The sequence below is a fragment of the Grammomys surdaster genome, unplaced genomic scaffold (assembly GCF_004785775.1).
Source record: "Grammomys surdaster isolate TR1022 unplaced genomic scaffold, NIH_TR_1.0 1129, whole genome shotgun sequence".
NCBI classification, from domain to species: Eukaryota; Metazoa; Chordata; class Mammalia; order Rodentia; family Muridae; genus Grammomys; species Grammomys surdaster.
Window position 1 is genome coordinate 571951 of NW_021605548.1, and position 26153 is coordinate 598103.

General features: G+C 48.7%; 1 protein-coding gene across 2 annotated transcripts in view; it reads left to right on the forward strand.

The window, feature by feature from the left end:
• The window catches only part of Zc3h3 (zinc finger CCCH-type containing 3), an 85484-nt gene that overhangs the window by 44048 nt on the left and 15283 nt on the right, over window positions 1-26153 (forward strand). Inside the window, exons 5-10 of one of the 2 annotated variants that reach the window (XM_028783433.1) lie at window positions 10640-10824; window positions 16508-16550; window positions 16626-16784; window positions 16874-16943; window positions 19282-19413; window positions 20073-20167. In XM_028783433.1, coding sequence (XP_028639266.1) covers window positions 10640-10824; window positions 16508-16550; window positions 16626-16784; window positions 16874-16943; window positions 19282-19413; window positions 20073-20090 — 607 coding nt within the window. In that variant the 3' untranslated portion in view covers window positions 20091-20167. Of the gene's footprint in view, window positions 1-10639; window positions 10825-16507; window positions 16551-16625; window positions 16785-16873; window positions 16944-19281; window positions 19414-20072; window positions 20168-26153 lie in introns of those variants that run through there. The other variant, XM_028783432.1, reaches the window with a different exon arrangement.

Consider the following 26153-nt stretch of genomic DNA (forward strand, 5'->3'; position numbering starts at 1 on the left):
GCTCATTTAGGATCCAGGCGGACTCACCCTGGGACTCCGTTGGATCATGCTGGGGAAGAGGGTGCCCAGGGCTGGCAGTTCTGTCATTACAATACTTCCAGCAGGAAATGATACGTCTGTGGTGTGTAGGAGTGTCCCCAGGGGGCATGGACTCTCAGGTCAGCAGGAGGCTCCTCTTTGTCCTATCTCTGTCATCTGTCCCCTCATCTCTTGTTTACATTACCCCTTATACTGCTCTGTTTTGGGATATGGGACTTGGATGATATCCTACCTCTACCCTGAGGCTAAGGAACAGGCCTCCTGTGGAGTTCCTCCCCCTAGGTCCTTTGGTTTCTGTCCTCCACAGCACCCTTCTCTGTCTGGCATTTGCCATGGCTATTGGAGGTCTTAGCACTTCATGTGTTGCCTGGGCCACTACGGCTCATGGAGGCCTGAGGTGTGTTTTGCTGGTGACATCGACCTGGTATATGGATTGGAGTTAAAGTTTGAGAGACTTCTTTGTATCAGGAGCAGGCCCAGGTACCCTGGTCCTCCTTCAGGTGTGTAGGCAGATTGGGACCCCAGCTCATCATGAGCCACTGCCAATACCAAGCCAGGCTCTTGAGGGCTTTCCCCAAGTCAGCAGGGTGCCTGTGGCTGACTGCCCCTCCCCAGAGCTGTAGTCTCTTGTGTAATTTGCAGTGGGATGCCTGTTAAGATTGCGTCCACTTCCCAAGTCAGCACTTAATTGGCAAGGTGCTTGATTTAACAGCGTGGGAGCCTCCACCGGAAAAATGGCTTGAATAAATCTCTGCCTGACGCCAGAAAATAGATATAATCTCAGCATTAACTACATTAATAGTAGCAGGAGCTGAATTAAGAAAGCCATAAAGCATAGGTGGGAGCATAAATTATGGTCCCTCCTTCCCTCCATGTTTGGGTCAGGGAGGTCGGGCCTGGGCGGGGTGAGGGCTGAACCACAGAGCCCAAGCAGCAGCTGGAGGGACAGCTCTGCTGGTCCTGACCTATGGTCTCAAGTGTCTCAGCTGCAAGGAGGGTGGTTGTGTGACTTAGTCCCTCCTGGCTCTTGATTCTCCCAGGTCTGGGTAATCCTTGCAGAGTGGACCAGCAGTGCCATGAGGTGCTAGCATATTCCTTGTATGTCATCATTAGGAGTGACAGAACAGGACTGAGTTTAGCTAGAGCAAATGATTCTACACCCATGCTGTCCTCTGGTCTTAGAGGAGGACCATCCTACAGCTTGTTGGGCGCTGAGCTCCCCTGAGGTCTGACTTTAAGGCCTCCATTCTTCTTCATTGTTGTTCCTGCAGTCCTCTTCCCACAGAAACTCTGTGTGATAACAGTGGCTCTGGCTAGGGCAAGTGTCATTGGCTGGGCTGTTTATTGTATGGGTCTGGTGCAGGGCTGTTCTAGTTTTGGGAGACAGGAGGTGAACATATCCTTCAGAGCTGCTCTGCCCTGTCTTTGTTGGCCTTATCACTATAAATGTAGATTCCTGAGTTTTGGTTTGATTCTTTAATTCAACCGTGTTTATTATTCATGTGTCTCTAGCTTGCCTGTTTCTCATGGATTCGTAGGACCCTTTTAGAGTTCAGGGTGTCATCTTCGTCATTTACCTCAGTTTCAGTTTTGCTTTTCTGTTTAAGGTCATTTGCCAGAAGGTCCTATTTTTCTATGCTGTGGAGTCTGCCTCTTAAGACTCCATGCCATCAGTTTCTGTGGAACAGCCTTCCCTGCTCTGTTGAGTTCCAGAAACCCACCTACCTGCTTCCTATAACACTCTGATCGCCACGGTTCTGTCCTAGGCTTTCCCTGGTACTAAAAACATACAGTGGCCTAGAGAGTCACTTCTGTTTTCCTCTTGCTGTGGATTGGATTGTGTCCCATTGGAATTCATAAGGTAAAGCCCCGACCCTCATGTGATTTTATTTGGAGAAGAGGTCTCAGGGTTTGAGTAAAGTTAGTGGGGGTCACACATGTTCAGCTCTAATCCAGGCTGGCTGGTGCTGTATAAGAAAAGGAAGAGAGACAGATGCACACCTGGAGAAAAGCCAGGTGAGAACAGTGGGAAGGTACCCCCAGGAAGGGAGGCCTCCCCTGAAACCAGTCAGAGAACAATTTGTTGCATTCTATTTTGTCTTTTTACTGTGTGGGTTCCAGGGATTGACCTCAGGTGTTAGGCTTGCCAGCATGAGCCTTAACCTGCTAAGCCATCTTGCCAGCCCTTTCCCTGAGGGCTTCAAGTGGAGAGTGCAGAGTGCCTTCCACACATAGCATCATCTAATGATACTTTTTCATGGAATTCTTCGTCAAGTCTTTCTCCTGGTTTTGTATGTGTTTGCCTTTTTATTGATTTGCCGAAGTACTGTATATATTATGGATACATACTCCTAAATGTCTTCTTGTATTGTAAAACTTGTGTTTTGTGTTGCTGAGGATGAAGCCAGGCTCTTACACATGCTAGATAAGTGTTCTATTGCTGAGCTACACCAGCAGTCTGGGGTACTTTTTAATGCTCTGATTTATCATTCTTTTCTTTTATGAACAGTATTCTTTGTATCCTGTTTAAGAAAAATTTGCCTATCCAAGGTCATAATTTCTTCCAGAAACTTGGAAGTCACATCTGAGTCTATAATCCTTCTTGGGCTGAGTTTTATTTTATAGGGGAAGGTTAATACTTTTTTGTCTCCCAAAGGAAATACAAAAAGGAACTCCCTTAACTCCTCCAAGTACATGACATTCATCTTTCATTCAGAGCCTTAAACAATGGAGCTGTTTGACCCTCCAGTTTTACCAATGGATGCCTTGCCTTGGTCATTGGAATCATTTCTTAACACTTGTTCTTTCAGGTGAACTTTAGGAATACTGGGTCCTGTTTGTAGTCTTCCCCAACAACCGTCCTCCAAACCAACAACTTTCTTAATGTTCTGCTTCTTGCACAGTCTGGAAGGCCCTGCCTTGGTGTGCTTCCTCGCTGTGTTTCCTGTTGTCAGTGCCTCCACATGTGGACCAGATATGCCTGCTGGGAAGTTCTTCTGAGTTCTTACTACTTTTTCTTCTGTGTAGTCCACCTGGCTTTTGTTGACATCTTAGAAGGATATAGATTCTCACATAAATTTACCTGTTTATCCTTATAATTCTAACGAGTTTTTATTGTTGATCCTTGTGGTCTTTCACTGGTGTTGGTGTAGAAGCCACTTCTTAGTGAGGCTCCCCTCATACAGGGAGCCAACTGGATTTGACACACAGTGTTGGAGGGCTTTTCCTATGGCATGGTGGAAAAGCGTTATAGCTCTACTTAAATAGTATGACCCGTGGATACCTGAAGGCCTAGCCATGCCCCTCAGCAGCTGGCACATCAGTATTGAGGGGGTTCTGGACTGCTGATGTGGCAAAATTGGTGCCCAGTTGCAGAGGACAGAGAGCATTGCCTGTGGTATATTCCAGCTATTACCACCAAGGATAATTGTGCTAGCCACTGAGCTCCAGCCTCTTTACCCATGTTGCTGAACTCTGCACTCTGAGTAGGGCTATTAAGGCCTAGCAATACCTGTTTTTTGCAGCTAACATACAAAACACCAATAGCTTCAGCTGAAATGGATTTTTAAAAGTGTCATTTTATGGAGAATTTTACTTTCCATCTTGTTGTTTATTAGGCTCTTAAAGGGAAAGCTTGTAATGTATCCATTGATCGAAATACCAATTGAATAGACGTGAGCACATAAAGTACATAAAATCGCCCAGCCCCTCGTAATAGGGCAGTGGTGTTTGTAATAGAGGCAGTGCAATTAGCTTTACCCACCACCACTGGACAGGGCTGGGCTGGCAAGGGGTACCCCTGAATTACTGTTACTCATTAATGTGTGTGTGAGAGACAGAGGGTGGAGTAGGATCCTTCAAGGAGTGATACCTGAAGAGTCCTTGGGTTACATAGCAGAGCTATTCCTTGGATCCCTGTTCATGGGTTGACCTCAGGCCCTAATTAGCTAACTCTGTTCCATCCCCTTCACCAACAGCCATCCGCCTGCATCCCCACCTACTAGGTGGTCTCACCTGTCCCAGGTTGTCCTATTTCCGCTGGTACAGTGCACATAGACAACCTTCTCTATGCATATCCTTACCCTCACTGTGGCCCTCTAGGGCAAGAGTGCCCCTTTCCTTTGTACATAGTGCCTGTAATAAGTAGTCTTAGTCACCTCCAACCTCATGGTTCTTCTCTGCTTGTCCCTCATGGCCCTGGTAGTCTTCTCCCCAGGACTGTCTCCATCTTGGAAACCTGAGATGCTCAATTGTCCAAGTCATTTAAATAAGCATATTGAGTGAGGCTTCTGTCTTCCAGAGCATTTTGTGTGCTGCCCTGCTCAAAATGTGCAGGTACTGAAACCCTTAGGTAGGACTAGCACTAGGGAAAAGGAGTGTTTATACTGCTCGGTTACTCCCCACCCCCCACCCCATGCTCATGTACTTGCATACACATGGGCACACGTACTAGCTCACTCTCCTGAGCTGAATGGCTGGGGTGGGGTGGTCTGTTTCTGGTGGAAAGCCCTGCTAAGCAGTTTAGTGCCTGTCACGGCGGCTCCGCCTGACCTACTTGGGGATTCGCCGTGCAAGCTGCCTCTTCTGCTGACTGCGCACTCTCGATCGCTCAGCTCCCAGCTTCAAAAACCGTGCTCCATTTCCTGAAAAATGCTTCCCTGGTTGTTTTCTCTGCTCCCCAGCCAGCCTGCCCAACTCCTGTTCTATCACCACCAGCTTGGGCAGCCTGGCCTTACATGCTGCCATTCTCTGGCTAGCCATGGTGGGGTCACCATTCTGCCCTCATGTGTCCTCTGACCCTTCTTTCTCTGACCCTCCTCCTCTTCTTTCCCAGCCTATTGCTTCTTTGTGCTCAGCCTTTGATGCACATATGGGTACCTTGTTTGCCAGATCTCCTTGCCCTCTCTAGCAAGTCCTCCATGTTCTGTCTCCTGCTGTCTCTGCCTGTAACTGACCAGAGCTTTCAGATATACCTGGGTCCCTGCACTTCCTGAGAGACCCTGGGAGCCCCAAACCACACACCTCTGCTCCCATCCGGCATGTGTCCATTAGCACAGATTTCTAGAGCTTCCCACATTCCACACAGACAGACCTTGTCCCCTGGGAGTCCTGGATGACAGACAAATGGCTATGTAGAACCCATGTCTTCCCTAGGCTGGGAATGTCTCACCCTTGCTGAGTATTGAGGGAAGCTTCCCCAAGGACATAATACCTGATCTAATCATGTCTTTAGGCAGAGGGACATCATGAGCACAGGCCTAATACCAGGGAGTACAGTACTTGGTAGGCTCTGCAACTTTCTAGGAAAACTGAAATTCTGGGCTGGGGTTGGGGTAGGTGCTGAACATGACCAGCAAGGACTCAACAGCCCAGCCCATGGACCCTTTGTGAAATACACAGACTGAGGAAACTGGAGGAACTTTATTAATTGTGTAGTTTCAAACAAATGGCCTGGGAAGAGTGGAGGAAGGGACCCTTAACCTGACCCAGTAGAAGCCAGGCTGAGCTCTAGGGTGTCAGCAGAGGACAAATAGATGAGGCTTGGGGTTGGAGGGGAGGTGGCAAGGCCTTTGTTTCTTAGAAGTCTGGGAGGCAGAAGGTCCTGGGGATAGAGGTGGACACATTAGAGGAAGAGGGTGAGTATGGGCAGAGCTGGGTAGGACAGGAGGCTTCTGGGTGAAACTCGTCATGATCGTCACCCTTACTGTTAAGGGTTGGATTTCTTCTTTCTCTGCAGTTTGGTGTGCTGAAAGGAAAGGAACCTAAGGTTCCTTTCCCAGCCACCCTGGGCCTCTTCTCCATAAGAGCCATACTCCTTGCCCCTGCTACTAGAATAACTCTCTTCCCTCTGCACTAGTCATTGTAGAGACCTGGCTCTGATCTCAGTATCTGTTGTTCAAAGATGTCATCAGACCTGGTATGTGTGGGCTTCCAAGTTTAGAATTACTTGGCTGTGGCCTGGGCCTCTGCATGTCACCTGACTGTCTCTTGCCCAGAGTCTCCTCCAGGGTCCTTATCCTCCTTACCACCTGTGCTGGGTCTGTACTAGTCACACTGGTCTCTAAGAGAGGGGTGTGTTGCATGTTATGCATGTGCTCATGCATGAGGAGATTACAGAGCCAAGAGAATAGTGCTCAGAGTCTGGGTTGCAGAGGCCAGACTGTCTGAAGAACTATGGCCAAGAGGTCCTCCAGGCAGTTGTTAGGAAGAGCTGTCTGCCAGATACCTGTCCACTGACCTCAGGCTGCTGCTAGTTATACAAGAATTGGAGCATTCTGTTGTGTCTAGATTCTATAAAGCTAGGGACTGGCAGGCTTAGCCACCCAAGTACCCCCAGCCACATTACTAGCTCTCTGCCAGACCAGACAGCTTCAGGCTTGGACGTTCCCACTGCTCATAAGGAAGTGGACACACAGCACTTCTTCTAATTTTTCCCCCTTTCTTTCTTCTTAAGAAAGAAAAAAAAGAAAAACCTACTTTTGAGGTGTGTGTCTTTCTCCCCATTATCACTGCTTTTCATTTAAAATGTTATCTCCCCCTGCCCCATCCTTTGTGTGCCCCCCCAAGGGTAAGAGGGGAGGCCCAGCCTCACCCTGGTGTAGTCAAGGTTATGGTGATAAATCCTGGGGCATTGTCACTTCTATTCGGAGTAAATTGGCTGGCCGCTTTCGGGCTGAAGGAAAGATAATTTGCTGTAGTATTTCAAATGGATTAGAAATGGATTTGAAGGGAAAGTTCATGCCTCCCATTACAAAGGCGAGAAAGAAGACTATCTTAAGGCACTGTTCCCTCCCTGGCCTTCATTATCCACGCTTAATACCTTTCCTATTTTCCAGCGTTAATGAAATTTCCTGGCGGCATGGGCCTGCTGGACGGATGGGAGAAGCCTTTAGATCTGCGGCTCCCATTGCAGAAAAGGAATTACAGAGCCGTGCCGCGAGGGCAGGCGCTTGCAGGGTCCTTGGCCCTGCTATTATCTCATTAATTTTATCCCCTCTTCTCTGTACAGTTCGTTTCCAAAGGCTGTCCTCTCCATTAGGGTAACAATTTACTGGAGTGCTGTGACACCTATGGCAGTAAAAAGCGACAAGGCCCCACCTGGCGCCCTCTGTTGTGGCTTCTGAAGCCAGTGAGCTGGCAGGGGTGTGGGTGGATGGGCGAGGGAAAGGCCTTTGCCTTGACTGGGTTAAGCCCCAGGGTTCAGCCAGATCTCCTTGAGTGCTCATCCATATCAACACCCCAAATGTAGCCTTTTCCATACAAGGCTTCCGGGCTCTTGGTTGAGCAAAGCAGCAGGTAGTACCTCCCCCCATTCCCTGCAGAACCTGGAGCCACAGGCCTTTGCACACAGAAACTGGGATAAGAACAGAGGGGATCCACAGATAGCCCACAGTTGTTATCACTATCTAATGAGCAGGGGGTTGGTTTATTTGTTTGTTTTTAAAAAAGGAATAAAGAGGAAGGGACAAATGGATATTTCCTGATCATCCATAAGAATTTAAACATATCAAGCCATGTGTGGTATACACCTATAATCCTAGCACTCAGGAGGCTGAGGGAGAAATGTCTCTTGTTTGAAGTCATCTTGCCCTACATAGTGAGACCTTGTCTCAAAAAAGCAATGCAATTTGAAACAAAATAAACTCGTGGAATAACTAAGACTGTTTTGGGAAGAACTGTAACCACAGATGAGCCTTTCAGCTCTGAAGACCAATCATGAAAAACTGGCTTGTTCATCTGAGGGTGAAGGCAGTGGGAACCAGGTCTGGGCTGAGACATCCTAGCCCAACCTTAGACCCATGCTGGCTCCTGCCTCCTGGTTCCCTGAGGCGGATTCTTGATGGTCTCCAACTCAAGACTCCCTCATGCATAAGGGCCTCTTTCTTGGGCAAATCTTTGAAGAAGAAAAGGAACTCCACAGTTCTGGCTGGACTTCCTAGATCTCTGACTGCCTCACACTATTTTAACCTATGGCTCCGTTTCTGTAGCTATATTTAGGGAGGGCTAGATGGGAATCCCAGTCAGGGCTCACTGTGCATTAGCACGGCCCTCTAAGAAGCCTCTAGAGGGAAACCATCAGGTTTGTTCTCACAGGGATGGGCCCAAGACTGTGGTTGAGCATGAGTGTGCTTGTCTTCTGACCCTCCTATTTCTGGTGGCTGTGCATTTGCTCATATTACATAGATGGCTATAGAAATGGAGTGCTTGGGAGACGTATTATGAGAAGAGAGCCTGCATAGACTCCAGTCAGGGGCTCATCAGTCTTCTTGTAAGGACTGGAGCTGGCTTCTAGCTCCAGTTGTAGGGTGGCCAGAAGCTAGGTGAGAAGTCACTGCTACAGCATGGCACTCTTCAATCCCCAGTCTCCTCTTCCTCAGCATGCTACTCTAGCCCTAGGCTGATGGGTGCAGGGATATCTTCCCTATAAATAGTGAGGAGCCAGCCTCAGGTTGACCAAACTCCATTAGCTACTGCTCTAGTGCCAGTTTATTTTAACTGAGGGTTTAAGATTAAGTTGAACTCCCTTTGTGAAATGGACAGATCTGATGGAAAGACCAGGACATGCTACCAAGCCTCTAAGACTGACAAGTAAGGGGCTGGTACAGTAGAAGATTGCTCTTGCTTGGGCCTTCCTCATTCATACTCAGTGAAAGTCAGAGTACAAATTCTGATAGACTAGCTCCTGGAGGTCCCAGTCTCTTAGGGTGCCTCTACCTAACCCGGATGGTACCCATTATAGGGCTGGTGAAGTGTGTGATAGGTGGGGCAGGGAAAGGCCAGGCCGACCGATCACTGCAGCCTGACTTCTTGGAGGCCTCTTTCCTTCCAAGATTGGTGTTTGTGAACTTGAATTTTAATTAAGAGAAACTGGGTTAAGTGCCTTCTGTGGCCTCCCTACCACTGTGTTTGTACTTACACCGCAGCTTTGGTCCCCTGGCGGCTGCCTCGCTTTGCTCACATTATCTCACTAATGAGCCCTCTGAGGCCACTGGCTGGCAAGAGGAGAGACTAATGCTCAAAGAGGGGGTATGGTGCTGACTGTTAGAGTGGTAGCTGGGCCCAAGTACATGGCTCCCCTCCCCCTGTGGGTTACAGGGTAAGCTATGGTGGGCAGTGCTTCAGGTGTCTTAGCAAGACAAGCAAGAAAACTCCCTCTGGCTGTTACTCTACAGCTCAGCTCTGAGGATACCTCCTTGGCCCTAGTTTGCTGGAGCAGATCTCTTACAGCTGTGGGATCTCAGACATTCTCTCAGGAGCTAGGCCTGAATAGGCCACAGGGTCATGGGAGCCAGTGGGGGTACCCTGTGAGGTCTGGAAGAGGAGGGTCACAGCCTTGTACTAGGCAGGATATGCTGGCCTTACCTTCAATTTTAGCTGTTCTCTGGGGATTGGGGACTGCTGTGTGTTCTGCTGATATATAGCTTGTGCCCATTGCTCGCACTTGCCACTAGAGGGCAGTGGCTGCAGGCTGTGATCATGTGATAAGTAGTGACTGATTTACATAAATAAGACACCACCAAAACAGTTCCCTCCCTCCCTGGGGAAAGTCTGCTCAGATCTCAGTTAAGTAGGGGCTGTCACATTGGTGAAGGACAGAGGCCTTCTCTCCCAAGTGATAGCAACATCAAGGCCCTTCCTCAGCTTTTTTAGTGCTTGAGCCTCCAGGGGTCCTAGGGTGTCTGGTAGACCTGAAATCTTGGAAAGAGCAGTAGAGTGGGCTCTGAAGTCTAAGACTGACCTAGCTCAGATCTGTTCTCCAAGCCCCCAATCCTGCTACTGCCTCAGACTCTTGAACTGCAGTTCCTTTCCTTTCCCTCCCACCATCCCTACCTCTTTTGTTTGTCTAAGACAGGGTTTCTCTGTATAGCCCTGGCTGTCCTGGAACTCACTCTGTAGACCAGGCTGGCCTCAAACTTAGAAATCCACCTGTCTCTGCCCCTTTAGTACTGGGATTAAAGGCATGAGCCACCACTGCCTGGCTTGAACAGCAGTTTTTATCGTATATAGTGGGCCTGCTAGGGTTGTGGGACTGCCCTCATACATTCTCAGCACAGAGTTCTTGGAGCAGTGGGTAAAGAGAAGGGAATAGTGAACAGTAGTCCCAGTTGATCCCATGATATCTTTTGTCCTGGGGCAGAGTCTGTGCTAACCTTGGCAGAAGCCCAAGTGGGTGTCATAAACTGGTATCAAGGGGCCAGGGCCCTGCACAAACTTTCAAAACATAGGTGTCCAGACAGCTCCCTTCTCTTGTGCCCAGGGGACATCCCCAGCATCAGTAGTGGCCAGGCTAGGAGACAGTCTTTAAGGACAGGTGAGTGTTGGAAGACTCCATTTCTCTCTATGGCCCTTTAGGAGCTCATGATTTCCTAGCCAGCTTGTATAATACTGTGCCTTGGGACTCCTTGGCTGCTGCAATGGAAGTGTCCCTGTGAGAGGGAAGGGGTCAGGGGTCTCTTGGCAACAGCTGGACCAAAGACCCCCAGCCACTCCAACTACAATACATCCATATAGCAAGTGCTTCAGGCTGGGTTTAGCCCTGACCACCAGATCTAGAGCTTATTTTGATCCATGTCTGATAAACAATTTGTTGTCTCTGTAGGTCCCTAGTACTGAACCGCCTTCGCCCAGCAATCACTGGGGGAGGGAAAGCCCCGCTTGGTTCCCCTCGATGGCGCAACAAAGGCTACCGTTGCATTGGAGGGGTTCTGTACAAGGTGTCTGCCAACAAGCTCTCCAAAACTTCCAGCAGGCCCAGTGACGGCAACAAGGCGCTCCTCCGCACAGGTGAGTGAGCTGGGATGGTGAAGGGTATGGCGGGGAGGGTAGGCACTGAACGTTAGTGTTTCCCTTTCTCTGGACCTTGGTTCTTCCATGAAGCTCTCAGCTGTGGGCATAGCCATGTAAGGGGGACAGGGTTTGGGTTCTGGAACTTCTAAGCTAATGAATAGATATACCCAGTGAACTGGATAGACATAGGGCATTAGGAGCTATCTCTTATAAAGCCAAAGGGGCAGCCAGAGTGGGGGCAGTGTCGGGAGGCCCTGCAACCCTAGTGTCCCCTGGGAGTCTGAATGGCGCTTGCTTCTTGCTTGGCTGAGCAGCCCCAGATTTTCTGTGGGAGACGATGCAGGAGCGCCTGTGTTTTGCTTTTGGACAAAGGATGAACCAGGTATGGTAAACATGCCCGGGTGAGCGAACACCTGGGGCCGTGGTACCCTTAATCACATTGGTGATGCCTCGCCAACTGTATCTGGAGGCGGGCACCACCACTGCTGCAAGCTCCCTGCAGCCTGGGGACAGGCTGAGGAGAAGGAAATGCTTTGGATGTGCTTATTGTACAAATTAACTAGAAAAGTATTTTGGTTTCAGCCCAATATTATCCTCTTCTTTGCCCATCAAAAAATATGGCAAGATTGTGGCTTGCTATGGGATTGTAAATGTTCAGCTGTGCCCAGCCTTATTCACTCACCAGAGTGGGTAAAAGGAGAAGGGCTCAACCTGGGAGAAGGCAGTGCCCAGGGTAGTAGACATCCCATTTGGGGAGAGCCAGCTTCTCTGGGTCCCTGCCAGGCTGTGCTGAGAGTTGCTCTTCAGGAAAGGCGTTTCTAGGTGCTGTTCTCTGGGGATGATGTGGAGGAAACTCGGCTCCTGTGATATATTCCTGTGGGTGTAGGAGAGCCTGACAGACTGCCTTGAGAATTGTGGTAACAGCCTGGGCTCCTATCCTGACTTTTACATGCCCTTGGGTCTCCACCCCCCACCAGTACCCACTGAGGTCTCCCTGTGCCTGGGACTTTGCTCTGTCTATACTCCAGGCTTCCTAAGCACCAAGGCTTGAGTTAGGACTGAACCTTGAACTGGGAAATAAGCCCTCTCATCAACCTGTAGTGACCACCATCACTATATAGTGACTGACACATGGTCCTATCCTCAGATACTGGGACTAGCCATCTTGTGCTGTGTCGTGATTTGCACTGTGTCAGGCTGGATGGGCCTCGGGTCTGGGGCTACACCAGCCACCTGAGCTTCTTGCATCCCTCATGGGGAAGGCAGAGATGAGAGATATAAATTCTGGCAGGGCAGGTGGCAGTGCTGGGTTTGGCCTCTCATAGTCAAGTGTCCTTCACTGGGAGATGGTGGGTTCTAAGCTACAAAGAGGGCTGGGCTGCTTCCTTCTTATTTCTTACTGGGAAGCTGTCTGCTCCTGTGACCCAGGAGCCAAGTGCTGAATTCTAAAGACTCTCCCTTTCTGACTCACACTCAGAGTGTCCTTATCACTGTGCTGTGAACAGTTCCTCTGGGCCTGTCTTTTTTGCCCCCGTTCTTTGCTATAGACCCATATGAAGGAATCTGTGTTCCCACAAGCCCTTGAAGCCTTATTCCCCAGTACCCTAGCAGCAACCCAGAGCCTGCCTCCATTCAACCAGTGACCTGAGGGAACATGTGTTGGGAGTAGGCTGGGAATCCCAGCAGCCCTCTCTACCACTATCTCTGTTCCTGTCTCTGCTCTTGCCAAGGCTTCAACTTGCTGCAGTTAGGATTATCACCGTCGCTGACTAATCAACTAACTAAGCCTTGGCAGCCACTCTGGGACCCTTCTGGGGCTTGGCTTTTTCCTACCTGGGATGGGATGAGAGACACAGCCAGACAAAACCACACCCTTCCTTCTGAGCCAGTGAAGATGATCCGTGGGCTGGATAGCACCTGATGCCCAGACAGCCCCCCAACATGACCCCCACCCCACAGTGAAGAAGGTATATTGCTCCCAACTGTGCACTACCGCTGACTGGCCCACTTACAGTAGTCATAATTAAAGAAATAAATTTCCTTCCCTAGTGTCAGCAAACCTTTGACTTCAACAAGAAAGTACAACCCTTCACAGGAGGGATGGGGCACTGACTCCTCTCCTGGCCCCCCTCCAGGCCCTCAAGAACAGAGTCAGCATTAGCCATGGCTTTCTTGGCTTTCTGAAGTTCAGCTCACCTTCCTAGGTTTACCTGCTATTCAGATGGCTCAGTTCCTACACCCTTGCCCTATAATATGGCCTGGGACCTGTGTCCTTGGTTGGCTGGACTTGCTGAGGGCACAAAGAGCCTGACAGTCCCTTCAGTGAGGGACTCCAGGGCTCTCAGGCAAAAGAGAGGCAGGAGTGATCTGTATTTTTGCTGCTAACTACCTACAAGTTCCTGGGCAAGTGAGGTAGCTGTAGTTTTTTTCTTTTATGTTTTGAGACAGGGTCCTTCTATTATGTAGGTCTGGGGGCCCTGAAACTCGAGCCTCAGACTCACAGAGATCCACCTGTCTCTGCCTCCTGGGTCCTGAGATTAAAAGTGTGTGCCATCACACCTATCCCTCTGTAACTAATTTTTGTGGCCTACCTTCCCCTCCCTGGGTGCCCAGAGGTTACACAGATGGGCTTGTAGGGAAGCCTTATAAGCTGCACTCCAGGGGTGCAGAACTGCTGGATCATGGAGACCCTGCTCACATGCTGTTTCTACTGATAGCTCCTCGGCCATTTTGTTTTCTTTCCAAGACTGCAGCTCTAGGTGCTTTTGTTGAATGCGCTCTGGCTGGACCTGGCAGGCTCTCAGCCGAGTAGACCTGGGCTTTAGGAGGCCCTTGCTCTAACCTCCTAGGAGCAACTAGTCAGCTCTGCAGCGGGACTCAGGCACATACCTAAGTTTGGTCCCTTGTTGCCTGATGGGCTTTGCCAGAGTGATAGCCACATGCTGAGGAGGCTCTGACCTCTCAGAAAGATGAGCTCCCTTGAGGACCAGAGAACAGATAGGACACTGAGCAAGGGTAGAGCTGCGGGGAGCCAGTATTTATTTTGGGAAGCTGCAGGAAGTGCAAGTGCTCCAGCGTGTAGAGCAGAAGCAACCCCTTGTGCTCCCAGGTCGGGCTACTCCAGTGTGTAGAGCAGAAGCAGCCTCTTGTGCTCCCAGGTCGGGCTGTGCTCTTTGCACCTCTTGTCGCTTCTTTTCAAGCCAGCTACTTTCTGTGCATTTTTAACACTGCAAAGCGTTTGGAAAGGTGCCTCCTAGCCTTGTCAAAACTCCCACCGTGAACCCTGCGCTAATGTGTTTTTAAAAGCAGAAAGTGGAAAGACGAGAAAGCTGCTCCCTACCAGGTCCTGACAGGTGGCACGTGATGCCCGCGTGTCCCTGTCTGGGAGCAGATGGTGCCAGTGCCACCAGCAGCCTGGGCGACAGCCCGGGAACCAGTGCTCATTGACAGACTATCACATTGCATGTCACTGGTTACAAAGACTGGCAGGTGTGACTGTGTGTCTATGCCACCTGGTCAGTACTCCACTGCCACCCTAAGGACAGGTGTCCTTCACTGGAAGTAGAGGCCTTCTTTGCCTCTACATACCCTGAAAGCCTTATCATCCTTCCCTTCCCCTTGTTGCTTCCTTCTCACACCCTGCAGTCTTTCCAGTGCCCTCAGCTCCCTGTACCTACCTTGAGGTCTGCATCCATGCCCCAACTACCTGAGCTGGCATAGTTACTCAACAGAGCCTCTGCTTTCTATTGGGACCCCACGGATGCCCTTTTCCAACGCCAGGGCACCGAGAATAAGTATAGGGCAACCTCTGGCCAAAGAGTCTCACAAAATCCCGGGACGGTAATATTCAGTCTCACAGCTCATTTAGCAGATACTTCAGGTACTTCCTAGCAGCAGGCAGATTTCCCTAGCAGGCCTGGTCTTGTCTTAGGCCCAGTGTTCGTAAGGTATCAAAGTTCAGCAGAACACCCACCCCTGCCTAGGGAAGATGTTAAAAGTGTGTGGGGAGCTCTCAGGGCCAAGTAGCTTACAGGATTTCCAGGGTAGAGAGTCTGAGTTTTCAACCAGTGAGGCATGAAGGGCTGCAGTGGATCTGACGTAGACTGAGGAGTGCTACTCTGGAGCCAATCACAAGTGTTCTCATGGAGGAGCAGGGCCTGGTTATGTGGGTTCAGGCGCTTTAAGAACATCCCCTTTTAAAACCTAGATGGCTTTGTCATCACCTCAGGTCCTCAGAATTTCTGAATGATGTCACTTGTGCCTCTTAGAGCTGTATTCATTTCAGCAGCTGCTCTGTAGGAAATTGGATCTGGTCTGGGAAGGGTCATGTGCGTATTTGAGGAACCAGGGAAGCCATCCTGAGCAGGTCCTCCCCTGCCTGCCCTGTGATCCTGGAGTTGGCCTGTGTCTTTAAAAGGCAGGCAAAGCTGTGTGGTGAGCCTGGGCATCCCCCCCCACACACACAACCCCATGGATACCTTGAAGTTCTCAGGGATCACCATTCCCATCCCAGTGTCTTATTCATGTCACATGGCCACCTCAGACCCAGACACCCTTGTCTGCAGCCACTGTGCTGCTTTATCCCTCTTCCTCCTCCTCTTCCTCCTCCTCCTCCTCCTCTTCTTCTTCCTCCTCCTCTTCTTCTTCCTCTTCCTCTTCTTCCTCCTCCTTTTCCTACTCTCCCTCCTCTTCCTCCTCTCCTTCCCTCATCCCCTTCTCTTCTCATTCTCCTCCTCCTCTTCTTCTCACTTCTTCTTCTGTTCCCTTCCCCCCTCTCCTTCCCTTCCCCCTCTTCCCTATCCTTCCCCTCTCTTTCTTCCCTCTCCTCCTCTTCTGTCTCCTCCTCTCCATTCTTCCCCTCTTTCTCCCACCCCTTCCACCCATCTTCCTTTATTATTTCCTGTTTTCTTCCCTTCTTTCTTCCTTTTCCCTCTCTTCTCCTTCTCCTCTCCTCCTCCTCTCCCCTCTTCCTCTCCTTTTCTCCATTCTCCCTCCTCTTCTTTTCCCTCTTCTCCTTTCTTTTTCTCCCTCTCTTTCCTTTCTTTCCTCCCTCTCTTCTCCCCTCCCCTCCTCCATTCTCCTTTTTCTTTTTTAATATTTTTTTAAGTTGAAAATTAATTTTTCTCCTGTATATACTGACCTATCTTTTCTACGCTGGTATAAGCATCCCTTTCTGTTTCCTAGGCTTGACAAAGTGAAGTGCCATTACCCTTTGTCATTTGCACAATGACTTCCTTGGTAGCCAGGCCAAGGACAGAGCTAGAAACATGTCCATGGACCAGTCATTACCTCAGCCCAAGGACCTATCCCCTGAGCCACCTGGACACTGAGGGGAGCAGGAAGCTGGGAAGCCAGTAGGGAATCAGTAAGCAACAAGTTGATCTTAGGGAGCCTCGCTGGTTGAAGACGTCAGGGGCTGTTCTAGTCCTTGCCCTGGCATCAAAGGCTGCCCACTTTTGACATAACCCATATACAGGGCCCAGCAGTTCCCACTCTAATGCTTTGACCCCCAGGGAAGGGCTCCTGGAGAAAGCATCTATGCCTGAGCTAAGTGCTGGGTGGCTCAAGGGGTCTTTGGCAAGCTGGATTGGTAGGAAGAGGGTGTAAGCCAGCCAGGGAAGAGTAGGTAAGGGTTACAGTTGGGCTGTGGCCTGATGTGGCCTGTTTCTTTTCCTTATAGGACGCCTGGACCCTGCCACCACCTGCAGTCGTTCCTTGGCCAGGTGCGTCCCTTGAGGCTGGGAAGGTAAGGGCTTCCCTGCTCACTTATGGGCTCACAAACCTCTCCCTGTGTACAGCCGGGCCATCCAGCGGAGCCTGGCTATCATCCGGCAGGCGAAGCAGAAGAAAGAGAAGAAGAGAGAGTACTGCATGTATTATAACCGCTTTGGCAGGTGTAACCGTGGTGAATGCTGCCCCTACATCCATGACCCTGAGAAGGTGGCTGTGTGCACCAGGTGCTCTGTCCAGCTTTCCTGACAACTTGGGGGGTTTGTGGCAGAACCTGCTACCAGCTCTCCCCAAACCTTCCTATCCCATGCTGCAGATTTGTCCGAGGCACATGCAAGAAGACAGATGGGTCCTGCCCTTTCTCTCACCATGTGTCCAAGGAAAAAGTGAGTGTTATGTGGTCAGCAGGCCCACTCTTCCAGACATTCCTGGGTGCCACCTAACCTCCAGGCAGACTGCACTGTGTAGTTTTCCTTGGTCTTGAGTTGTAGCTCCCATCTCATGTGTTCCTCTAGCTCCCCCTCACTCCCATGTCCTGGCTGTGTTGTACCACCTCTTTCTCTAGCTAGAAGCAGCACCAGGCCTGGGGGCCTAACATACCACAATCAAGAGTCTACTTTCTCCTGTCACCATTGCCCCAGGTCCTGCATTGATGACTTCCCACCTCCACTACAGGCACAGGGGAGGGAAGCCTAAAAGATGATCCTAGAGTATGGGGCCAGGGTCTCTACCTCCCACCATGGATGGTATACTGGTCAGAAGAGCTGTGGCAGAATAGCCATGATTGCCATGCGCAGGCTTGCCCCAGCCCAGAAGGCCTGAGAGTACTGCAGTCAGGGCCCTGTGCTAGCCACAGACCATTTGACCTTACATATACCCACTGACCTCTGAAAAGATGGCCACGAGTGTGACGAAGGGCCTGGGTCCAGGGCTGCAGGGCAGAGGAGGTGGGTGGGTGAGGTCTGCTGCTGCTCCGACAGCTTTTCCCCTTGAGAAGCTTGGAGAGAATCAGCATTTTTCTCCCTAATCGAGCTTCGAAACTCTGTCGTGAGCAATTTGGAAATTCACGTCGAGTTTCAGGTTCATTAAGCGCCAGCTCCAAAGCCTGTGCGTACTCCAAGCTGTCTAATGTGTGGGCCGCACCAGCGCCCTGAATTAATGTTATTGTTATTTGTGTGGACGTGGTGGGGTGCAAACAAGGTTAATTGAAATGAGAACGCAGTTTCCTCTTGGTAACGGCCCCGCTCTGACAGCCAGGAGGAGCTCTGTTTGGTGCAAGAGTTGGCTTTATTATCCCTTTTTATTAGAGCTAATTTGGGCTCTATATCAAAAACCACATTAAGGGAATTGTCTATAGCTTCTCCAGCACCAGCCCAAACGGGGCCCCCAGCCCCTCTCCCCTCTGTGGCTGCAGTTAAAAGACAATTAAAAATAAACTCTTGCTCAGTAAATCACCCTTTGTTTCTTCGATTTCCCCTCCTCTCTCTACTCCAGGGCTGCTGTCCCAGCCTCTTCCTCCTTGGCCTCAGATAGGTTCCTGCCTTCCCCTCTCTCACCTTGCCCCAGAAAAGTGACTTTTTAAAGACCATGGGCTCCTTGGGACAGGGAAGTACTCCTCAGACCCACTGCTAGTCCAAATGTGGAACGTCTGTCAGAAGGCTGAGATGTGCGGTGCGTAGTGTAAGTGACTGCCTGTGGCTGAGGAGGACATGCTGGGCCAGGACAGTGACAATGCCTATTCTCCAAACAGTCTAAAAAAGGCTGGTGGCTGTCCCACAGGAAGGGAAGGTGCAAAGTTGCCTGGAAAATTCAGAAGTAGCCTCTTCCCTGGGTAGTCTCAATCCAGGTCCTGTGTTACAGGTTTTGCCCCTCTTGGGGTTGGGTTGCCCTTCTTCCCCTTCTAGGCCACATGCACCTGTAGCCAACAGTCCCCAGGGCTGCTGGAGCTCTCCGCTGAGAAAGGAACATGGGACATGTAGCTCCTGGGCTGAGTGCCCAGGCCTGTCTACCCATAGCTGCTTAGGTGTATCCAGACTGCCTGCTCCAGGACCCAACCTCCTGATACCCTAGGCCTTGGTGCTACCATGTGGCCAGTACTTAGCCTGATGGACTGGGTGTCCATCTCCAAGTGTGTCCCATATAGATAGTAGGCTCATGTCCCAGCGCTCTCATGGATTGGTGGCTAGGAGCCCTGTTTGCTGTGCTCACATGTAGCGAATAGCACACCTAGGAACAAGGCACTGTTACAGACTACTTAGCTCTTCATTTGGATAAAGTTAGAGCAGATAAGGGAAGTGGGGGTCTGCTGTGGGAAGGTGGCTCCCTGGCCTCCAGCTGCTGCTTGGAGGCAGCGGGGCTTGTGTTCATTTCTTATGGAGATTTTTTTTTTTTTTTTTTTTGGCTTTTGTCACTTCCATTCTACCCCTCCCCCCATACACTAGAATCTTACTATGCAGCCCTGGGTAACCTGGAGCTTGCTGTGTAGACCTGTCTCTGCCTCTCAAGTGTTGGGATTAAAGGTGTGTGCCATTACACCCAGCTCTGTGTTCATTTCTCCCTCAGGAGAGCCAGGGTGATGGTCTCCGCAGAATCTGGGTGGCTGTTGTCCAGGTGTGGGGCCCTCTCAGTGGCCCTCAAGTCATGGTATTTTTACTAGCAAAGTGAGTATGGTACAAAGGTATAGGTAGACCTTTGGGTCCTCACTTCTCCCCCTGCCTCCCACAGATGCCTGTGTGCTCCTACTTCCTGAAGGGGATCTGCAGCAACAGCAACTGTCCCTACAGCCACGTGTATGTGTCCCGCAAGGCCGAAGTCTGCAGTGACTTTCTCAAAGGCTATTGCCCACTGGGTGCGAAGGTGAGGACTACTGTTGGGCATGGGACAGATTGTTAAACAGCACCTTCTCCATTGGCTTCTGTAGTCCTGCTCAGCTTTGAAGTGGGCTGTAATTCCATCTCACAAATGACTGAGAGGTACAGCAACTTGCCCAGAGTCCCACAGGGCCACGGCATCCCAGGTCCTCTTGCAGGGACAACAGAGGGTTTACAGTAGGGCCCATTCAAAATATGAGAGAGCTGTAGTGGCTGAGACAGCAAAACCCAAGGAGACTGCTGAAGGTTAAGGCCAGTAGTGACTGAAACATTTGTCAAAGGTTGGAAGCTCTATAGGACTGAAGTGGCTGCCCGATGCTGAGTGTGTGTGTGTGTGTGTGTGTGTGTAGATGTATATGTGTGTGTACATGTATATGTATGTGTACATGTGTGTGTATGTGTGTGTGTATGTGTGTATACATCTCTCACTTCCATCTCGCCTCTAATAGAGGGCAGCTATCCCCTGTCAAAGAGGCTAGAGCTGGATTCCATTACCCATTGGAGATAACCAATATGGAGTTAAGAAATGGTCAGGAGGGCTGCCACCCATATCCCTGGGCAACTGGCATGCTGCCTTCTACTAGATGTCCAAGGCTACTTACTTGGCTGCCCAGGCGGCTCATTCCTACCTTCCTACTCTTACAGGAAATGCTCTATAGCTGAGCCAGCATGATCGTATCAGCTGCACATCTACAGAAGAGCCCCAGGAACCTAACCCTCCTCCCCAAGCTTCTTAGACCCGAGCTCCTTATACTGGGGCTCTGTGCCTGAAGTGGGCCTGAACATGGCCAAGTACTCTTGAAGAGAGTGTCCTTTAGTCCCTAGTATCCTAAAGTAGAGCTATGACATACCATTTGGGGGCCTATGGAAAACACCTTTGCTATCTTTCCTGTCCCCAACCTTACTTTGCCAGTGAAGTGAAGTCAAGGCTAACAGCCAGTGTAGAGTATGTAAGTGCAAGGCCAGCCTCTATCCCACAAATCCTGTGGCATGGGATAACCCTCTGTTAGCAGCTTCACATCACCCGTGTCTGTGCCCCGTCATACCTGGGCATAGGCCTCTGAAGTTGCTTGAGCCCTTTGATGCTTTCTGTCTTTTATCCTGTCCCCCAACAAAGTGACTTGAGGCTCCCTTCCAGGGAGGATGCAAGAAATGACTTCCTAGAGCACACTGATGCTTCTGTATTGCTACTGATAGCATAAGCATGGCAGGAGCTGTCAGGTCACCTTGAAGGGCACTGATCCTGGCAAGGAAGCCCTTCCGGGGAGCTGCGGACTGGCAGGCCCTGGCAGGGGCACTTTTAGGTGCTGGCCCAGGTGAGGGGGAAGATCCCATGGAGGCTGCAGCTGATTATTGTAAAATATTCCAATTTAAATGAAGATATCAGAGCGATATTTAAGTCCTGCTTCTATTAGTGGAAGTGCTTACTGCGTCCCTTTCGGCGTGTCAGCGCCGCGTCCCTGCTGCATGATGGATAGCAGCTTGTAATTATATATGGGGAAAGCGCTGAGCAGGCCAGATCCAGCGAGAGGGGAGGCAGCAGCCTGGGCCTGTGAGGGTTAATTTTATTCTCTAAATAATATAAAAAGTGCTGAGTCGTCACCTTGCGCCTGAAGTAGAAGTCCTCAAATGGGCCCTGGAGAGTTTATAATATTCCACTGAATCAAGTGAAACTGTTAACCTTGCTTCATAAAGCCAGGGCTTGTTAAAGAGGCACGTTCCTTTTCCTTTTGAATAATTTAGGCTGGGAGTAAGTCTCTGCTCCTTCCCTTTCTGGGGGCCACGGGGCTGCTCCAGGTCTTACCATTCAGAGGGTAGCCTCTGCCAGCTGGCAGCCAAGCCTCTGGACTTCCAGACAGATTGGTAACTGCAGGCTGCTGACTGTTTTTTAGAGTGCCTCTCACTGTCATGGTCAGGGTTGTTGTTCTGTGGTAGAAAGTGGCAAGGGTGGCACTGTGTCACTTCTTTCTGCCCCTGGTTGTGACCCAGGGCACACTTTTATCACTTGATGGATGTGATGCCAGCTTTGCCTCACCATGGAAGAGCCATATGGTAGCAAACCATCTCTTGTGAAAGCTGCCACGCACTCTTGGGACGCACTGTTGTTGATTTGCTTATCACATGAGGCCTTTACTCATTGTGTCTTTATGTCGTGAGCATATTTTTCAAATGACATTCCTACCTGTCTTCCTGTCCCTCAGAATGTTGAAGCCTTAGCAGAAATCAGCTTCAGTGACGTGTAACTCACACAGCGCACCCTCTTGTTTCGGTGTCATGGCTTTTGATATATTGTTTTTTTTCTTTTCAGTGCTTAGGGCTTCATGCACACTAGGCAAGCACCTCACCATAGAAATAAGCCCTTCTCATTCACAGTTTGTTCTGTTTTGTTTTTTTAATTATGACATGAAATAAAACAGAATATTGTAATACAGAGCTAGGAGCTAACTCCATGAAAAGAGCCTGCCTAGCATTAACAATGCCCTGAGTATGAATCCCAGAACCCCACACAAATCTGTGCTGTAACACTTATAAGTGTTATAAGCAAGGCTCGTTCTTGTATCCATTCCTAAGACAACAATTCTGTCCCTGATTAATTAGATTTACAATATTGAATCAGCACTTGGGATACAGAGGTGGGAAGATCAATACATGTTTATGCCCAGTCTGATCTACATACTGAGTTCTAGGCCGGCCAAGGCCACACAGCAAGGCCCATCTCAAAAGTAAATATTCACAGTATTCTGCATTCAGCACCACTATGAAATATTTTCAAACCCTTTTCAGCACTTAAAACTGAATTGCTGTAAACACAGTAAATAAGCATCAACGGCCTTTTCCTCCCTGCCCCCAGCTTCTGGCTGCCTTATCTGGGTGTTTTCCATGATAAAATCGGGCAGTATTTGTTCCTCTGTGTCTGGCATATAGGTCTTTTTCTCAGTTTAGTGTTTTCAGGGTTTATATTGTTATATATGTAAGAACTTCATTCATTTTTATGGCCAAATAATATTCCATCACATGTGTGCAGGCATTCTGTTCATCCCTGTACATCTGTAAATAGACATGGGTGACTGCCACCTTTTGGGTGCTGTGAATTCTGCTATAATGGATACTGGCATCAATATCTGCTTTTACTTCCTTGCAGGATCATATGCCAATTCTATATTTGTCTTTTTGTAGACCTGCCAAACTGTGTTCCATGGTGACTGGACGACTTCATATTTCCATAAACAGGGCATCTTCGTCACCACTTGTTGTGAATTCATTTGTTAATGCTAATATTTTTTGTGGATTCCTTAGGAGTTTTGAAACATCTGTCATCTGAAGGCAGACAAAATGTCACTGCTCCCATTTCAATCAAAAGGCTTTTTGTTTCTTTTCCTCGCCTAGTTTTTCTGGCTGGAAAGTCAATACTGTCCAGAAGAGGTGGCAGCACTGAAGCCCTCTTCTCATTTTCTGTCACCGAGTATACTGTCGGCTGTGGGCTTCTGATGAAGTGTGATGTTGTGTTTTCCAGGTAATGCTGACGTTATGGGAGAGGTTTAAAAGTATGTTCTTCTTGCCAGTTAGGACAATTTGAAAAAAACTAGTGCGGATTTTTTGTTAAATGACGCAGTAGAGCTTGCAGTGGGGCCTACAGTCTACAGTCACAGACTTTCCCTGGGGGAGGTATTTTTTACTCAGTGCTCTGTGAGAGTCAATGTCAGTAGAAAGTGTTTCTAGAAATTGACCAGTTTCATCTAAGTTATCAAATGTGTGTGTGATTGAAGTCTTTTCTAATTATATTTGTAGTGTCCAGGGTCTAATGAGCACCCCATTCCTGATACTTAAGTGTGTTTCTTTCTCACCTGTGTGGCTGGAGTTTGTTGATCCCGTCGGACTTCACACAGTGGCTCTGGCTCATTGATTGTTCTGTTGGTGCTTTCTTCCCTTTTCAATTTCACTGCTTTTTGTTCTTTTCGTTATTTATTTCTGCTTGTGTGGCATTTAGTTTGCCCTTTTCCTCCTCTAGGTTCTTGAGTATTGGGAATTTTTCCCTTTTTCTAAGTATGTTTGGTTAGCTGTGTCCCCAGCACTGCCCTGCTGTGTGCTCTCTCTCTGTGCTGCTGCTTTCTGACCTGTGGTTATTTACAAGTGTACTGCTTGGTTTTCAGGATTCTAAAAATGTTTCTTATTGTCTTTCTGGCCTTGACTTGATGCTCTCATAGTAAAGAATATGGTCTATCATTTTAGTATCTCTCTATGCCCCTATCCCTATCCAGCTTGGACTCAGACCCATGCTAGGTAAACGTTCTACCCTAAGTTACATTACATCACCAGCTATTTGTGTTTCTTTGGGCTTGTTTGGTTGGTTGGTTTCAGTTTTGGTTTTTCAAGGCAGAGTTTCTCTATGTCTTCCTGGCTGTCCTGGAACTCAACTCTGTAGACCAGGCTGGCCTTAAACTCACCGAGACCTGCCTGCTTCTGCCTCCCAAGTACTGAGATTAAAGGCATGCACCACCACAGCCTGGCTCTTTGGGCTCAGGGAATGCACTGTCTTTCGTCTTTTCTACAGGATGGGAACGTGCAAGCCCTGGGACCCACCTTCCCTTCTTCTCTGCTGGTTTCTGACCAAAACACATGGCTTATTGCTGACCTTGAGTTAGAAACAGCTCACATGCCACCCGTAATCTCAGACACATTGCCCGTTTATGTATTTATGTTCCTTGTGTATTTTATACTGGATTGTTTGTTTGTTTGGGACAAAATCTAACTATGTAGCCAAGGCTAAACTCAAACTTCACACCTACTTGTTTCCCAGTGATGAGACTACAGTCTATCCCAGCTGTGCTTCAAAACATGTTGTACCACAAATGCCAGTTTTCTATTGTTACATGAGAACATTGGGCCTTAACAAACATCATCATGTAAGGAAAAAGGAGGTGCTGTGGTGCCCTAAGGGAAAAATGTCTTGTTCTTTTGTTGGGTAAAACATTCTGTGATTGCATAATAGACTTTGCTGTTGAAAGACTTTTCAAAAAAAATTGTTATTATCGTATGTGTATATATGTACCAGTATATATCATATGTGTATATGTGTATATATTACTTAAGTGGCCAGGCTTGTACCATCAAGCTCCTTCATCCACTGAACTATCTGGCTGGTCCTAAAGATATTTTGAGTTCTGTATTGTATCCTTTCTGAGTTTTTGTCTAGCTTTCTCTTTCCTTTTCCTTTCTTTTTTTGAAACAGGGTTTCATGTAGCCCAACTTGACTTCTAATTCAATATGTCACTAAGGATGATCTTGAACATTTGATCTTCCTGGCTTTATATTCAAAGAGTTGCGATTACAGGTATGTGTCACCCTGCCTGAGTTATGTGGCATGGGAGACCAAAACCTTGGGAATCATGCATAGCAGGCAAGCACTCTGCCAATTGAGCTATATCCTTAGCCCCTAGGGATCAAGTTTTCATGAGTCTGTTTCTCCTTCATGTCAGTTAGTTTTGTTGTGGTTGTTGTGTATACACATATGCATGTGCATGTGTGTTCTGGCATGTGTGCTCATGCATACATGTGTATGTAAAAGCCAGAGATTGACATCAAGTGTCTTCCTTAGTTGCTCTTCACTTTAATTTTCGAGACAGGGTGTCAGGGTGTTAGGGTTTCTATTGCTGTGAAGAGACGCTGTGACTACAGAAATTCTTAAAGGAAAACATTTTATTGGGACTGGCTTACAGTTTTAGTGGTTTAGACCATTATCATCATGGCAGGAAGCATGGTGAAGTGCAGGCAGACATGGTGCTGGAAAAGAAGCTCAGAGCTCTGCATCTTGATCCACAGGCAGTAGAAGTAAGTACCACACTGAGCTTGGATTGAGCAGCTGAGACTTCAAAGCCCAACCCCAGTGACATACTTCCTCCAACACCACATTTACTTCTCTAAGGCCACACCTTCTCCAACAAGGCCACACCTCCTAATTAGTGCCGCTCTCTATGAGCCTTTGGGGGCCATTTTCTTTCAAACCACACCACACAGGGCTTTTCACTGAAACTGGAGCTCATTAGTTGGCCACATCTGTAAACCCTGGGAATCATCCTGTCTCTGCCTTCCTATCACTGAGGGTGTAGGCATGTTGCTCTGCCCACCTTTATATGTAAGTTCTGGGACCAAACTCAGGCTCTGCATGCTTATATTGCAAGCACTTACTAGATGAGACATCCATATCATTCCCATATAGCTCTTCTGTGAGGCTCGAGAGATAGCTCAGCAGTTAAGAGCACTTGCTACTCCTTCAGACCTGGGTTTGATTCCCAGCATCCTCATGTTGGCTCATGATTATTTGTAACTCCAGTTCCAATGGATCTGTGCTGGCTTTTTGACCTCTGCAGGCACTAGCCATACACATCGTACACATGCATACATGTAGGCAAAACACTAATACACGTGAAATAAGTATTTTTTTTTTAAGAAAAAGCTCTTTTGTTTGGTACATATGCATTTTAGGTTTTACTTTATTAGGTTGGGCTTGTTGAGATAGGATGTCTATGTAGGACTAGAACTCACAATTTAGAGGAGGCGAGTCTCCAGCTTATGGCAGTTCTGCTCCTGCTTGGATTACAGGCAAATGCAAGCATGCCAGGTGGGGCGTGCATTTAGAGTTGCTTCATCCTTTTATAGATTGACTTTTTATCATTGTATAAGGCCTTTGGCTCTGCTTTCTTTGCTCTACAGTCTCCTTTTCAGATT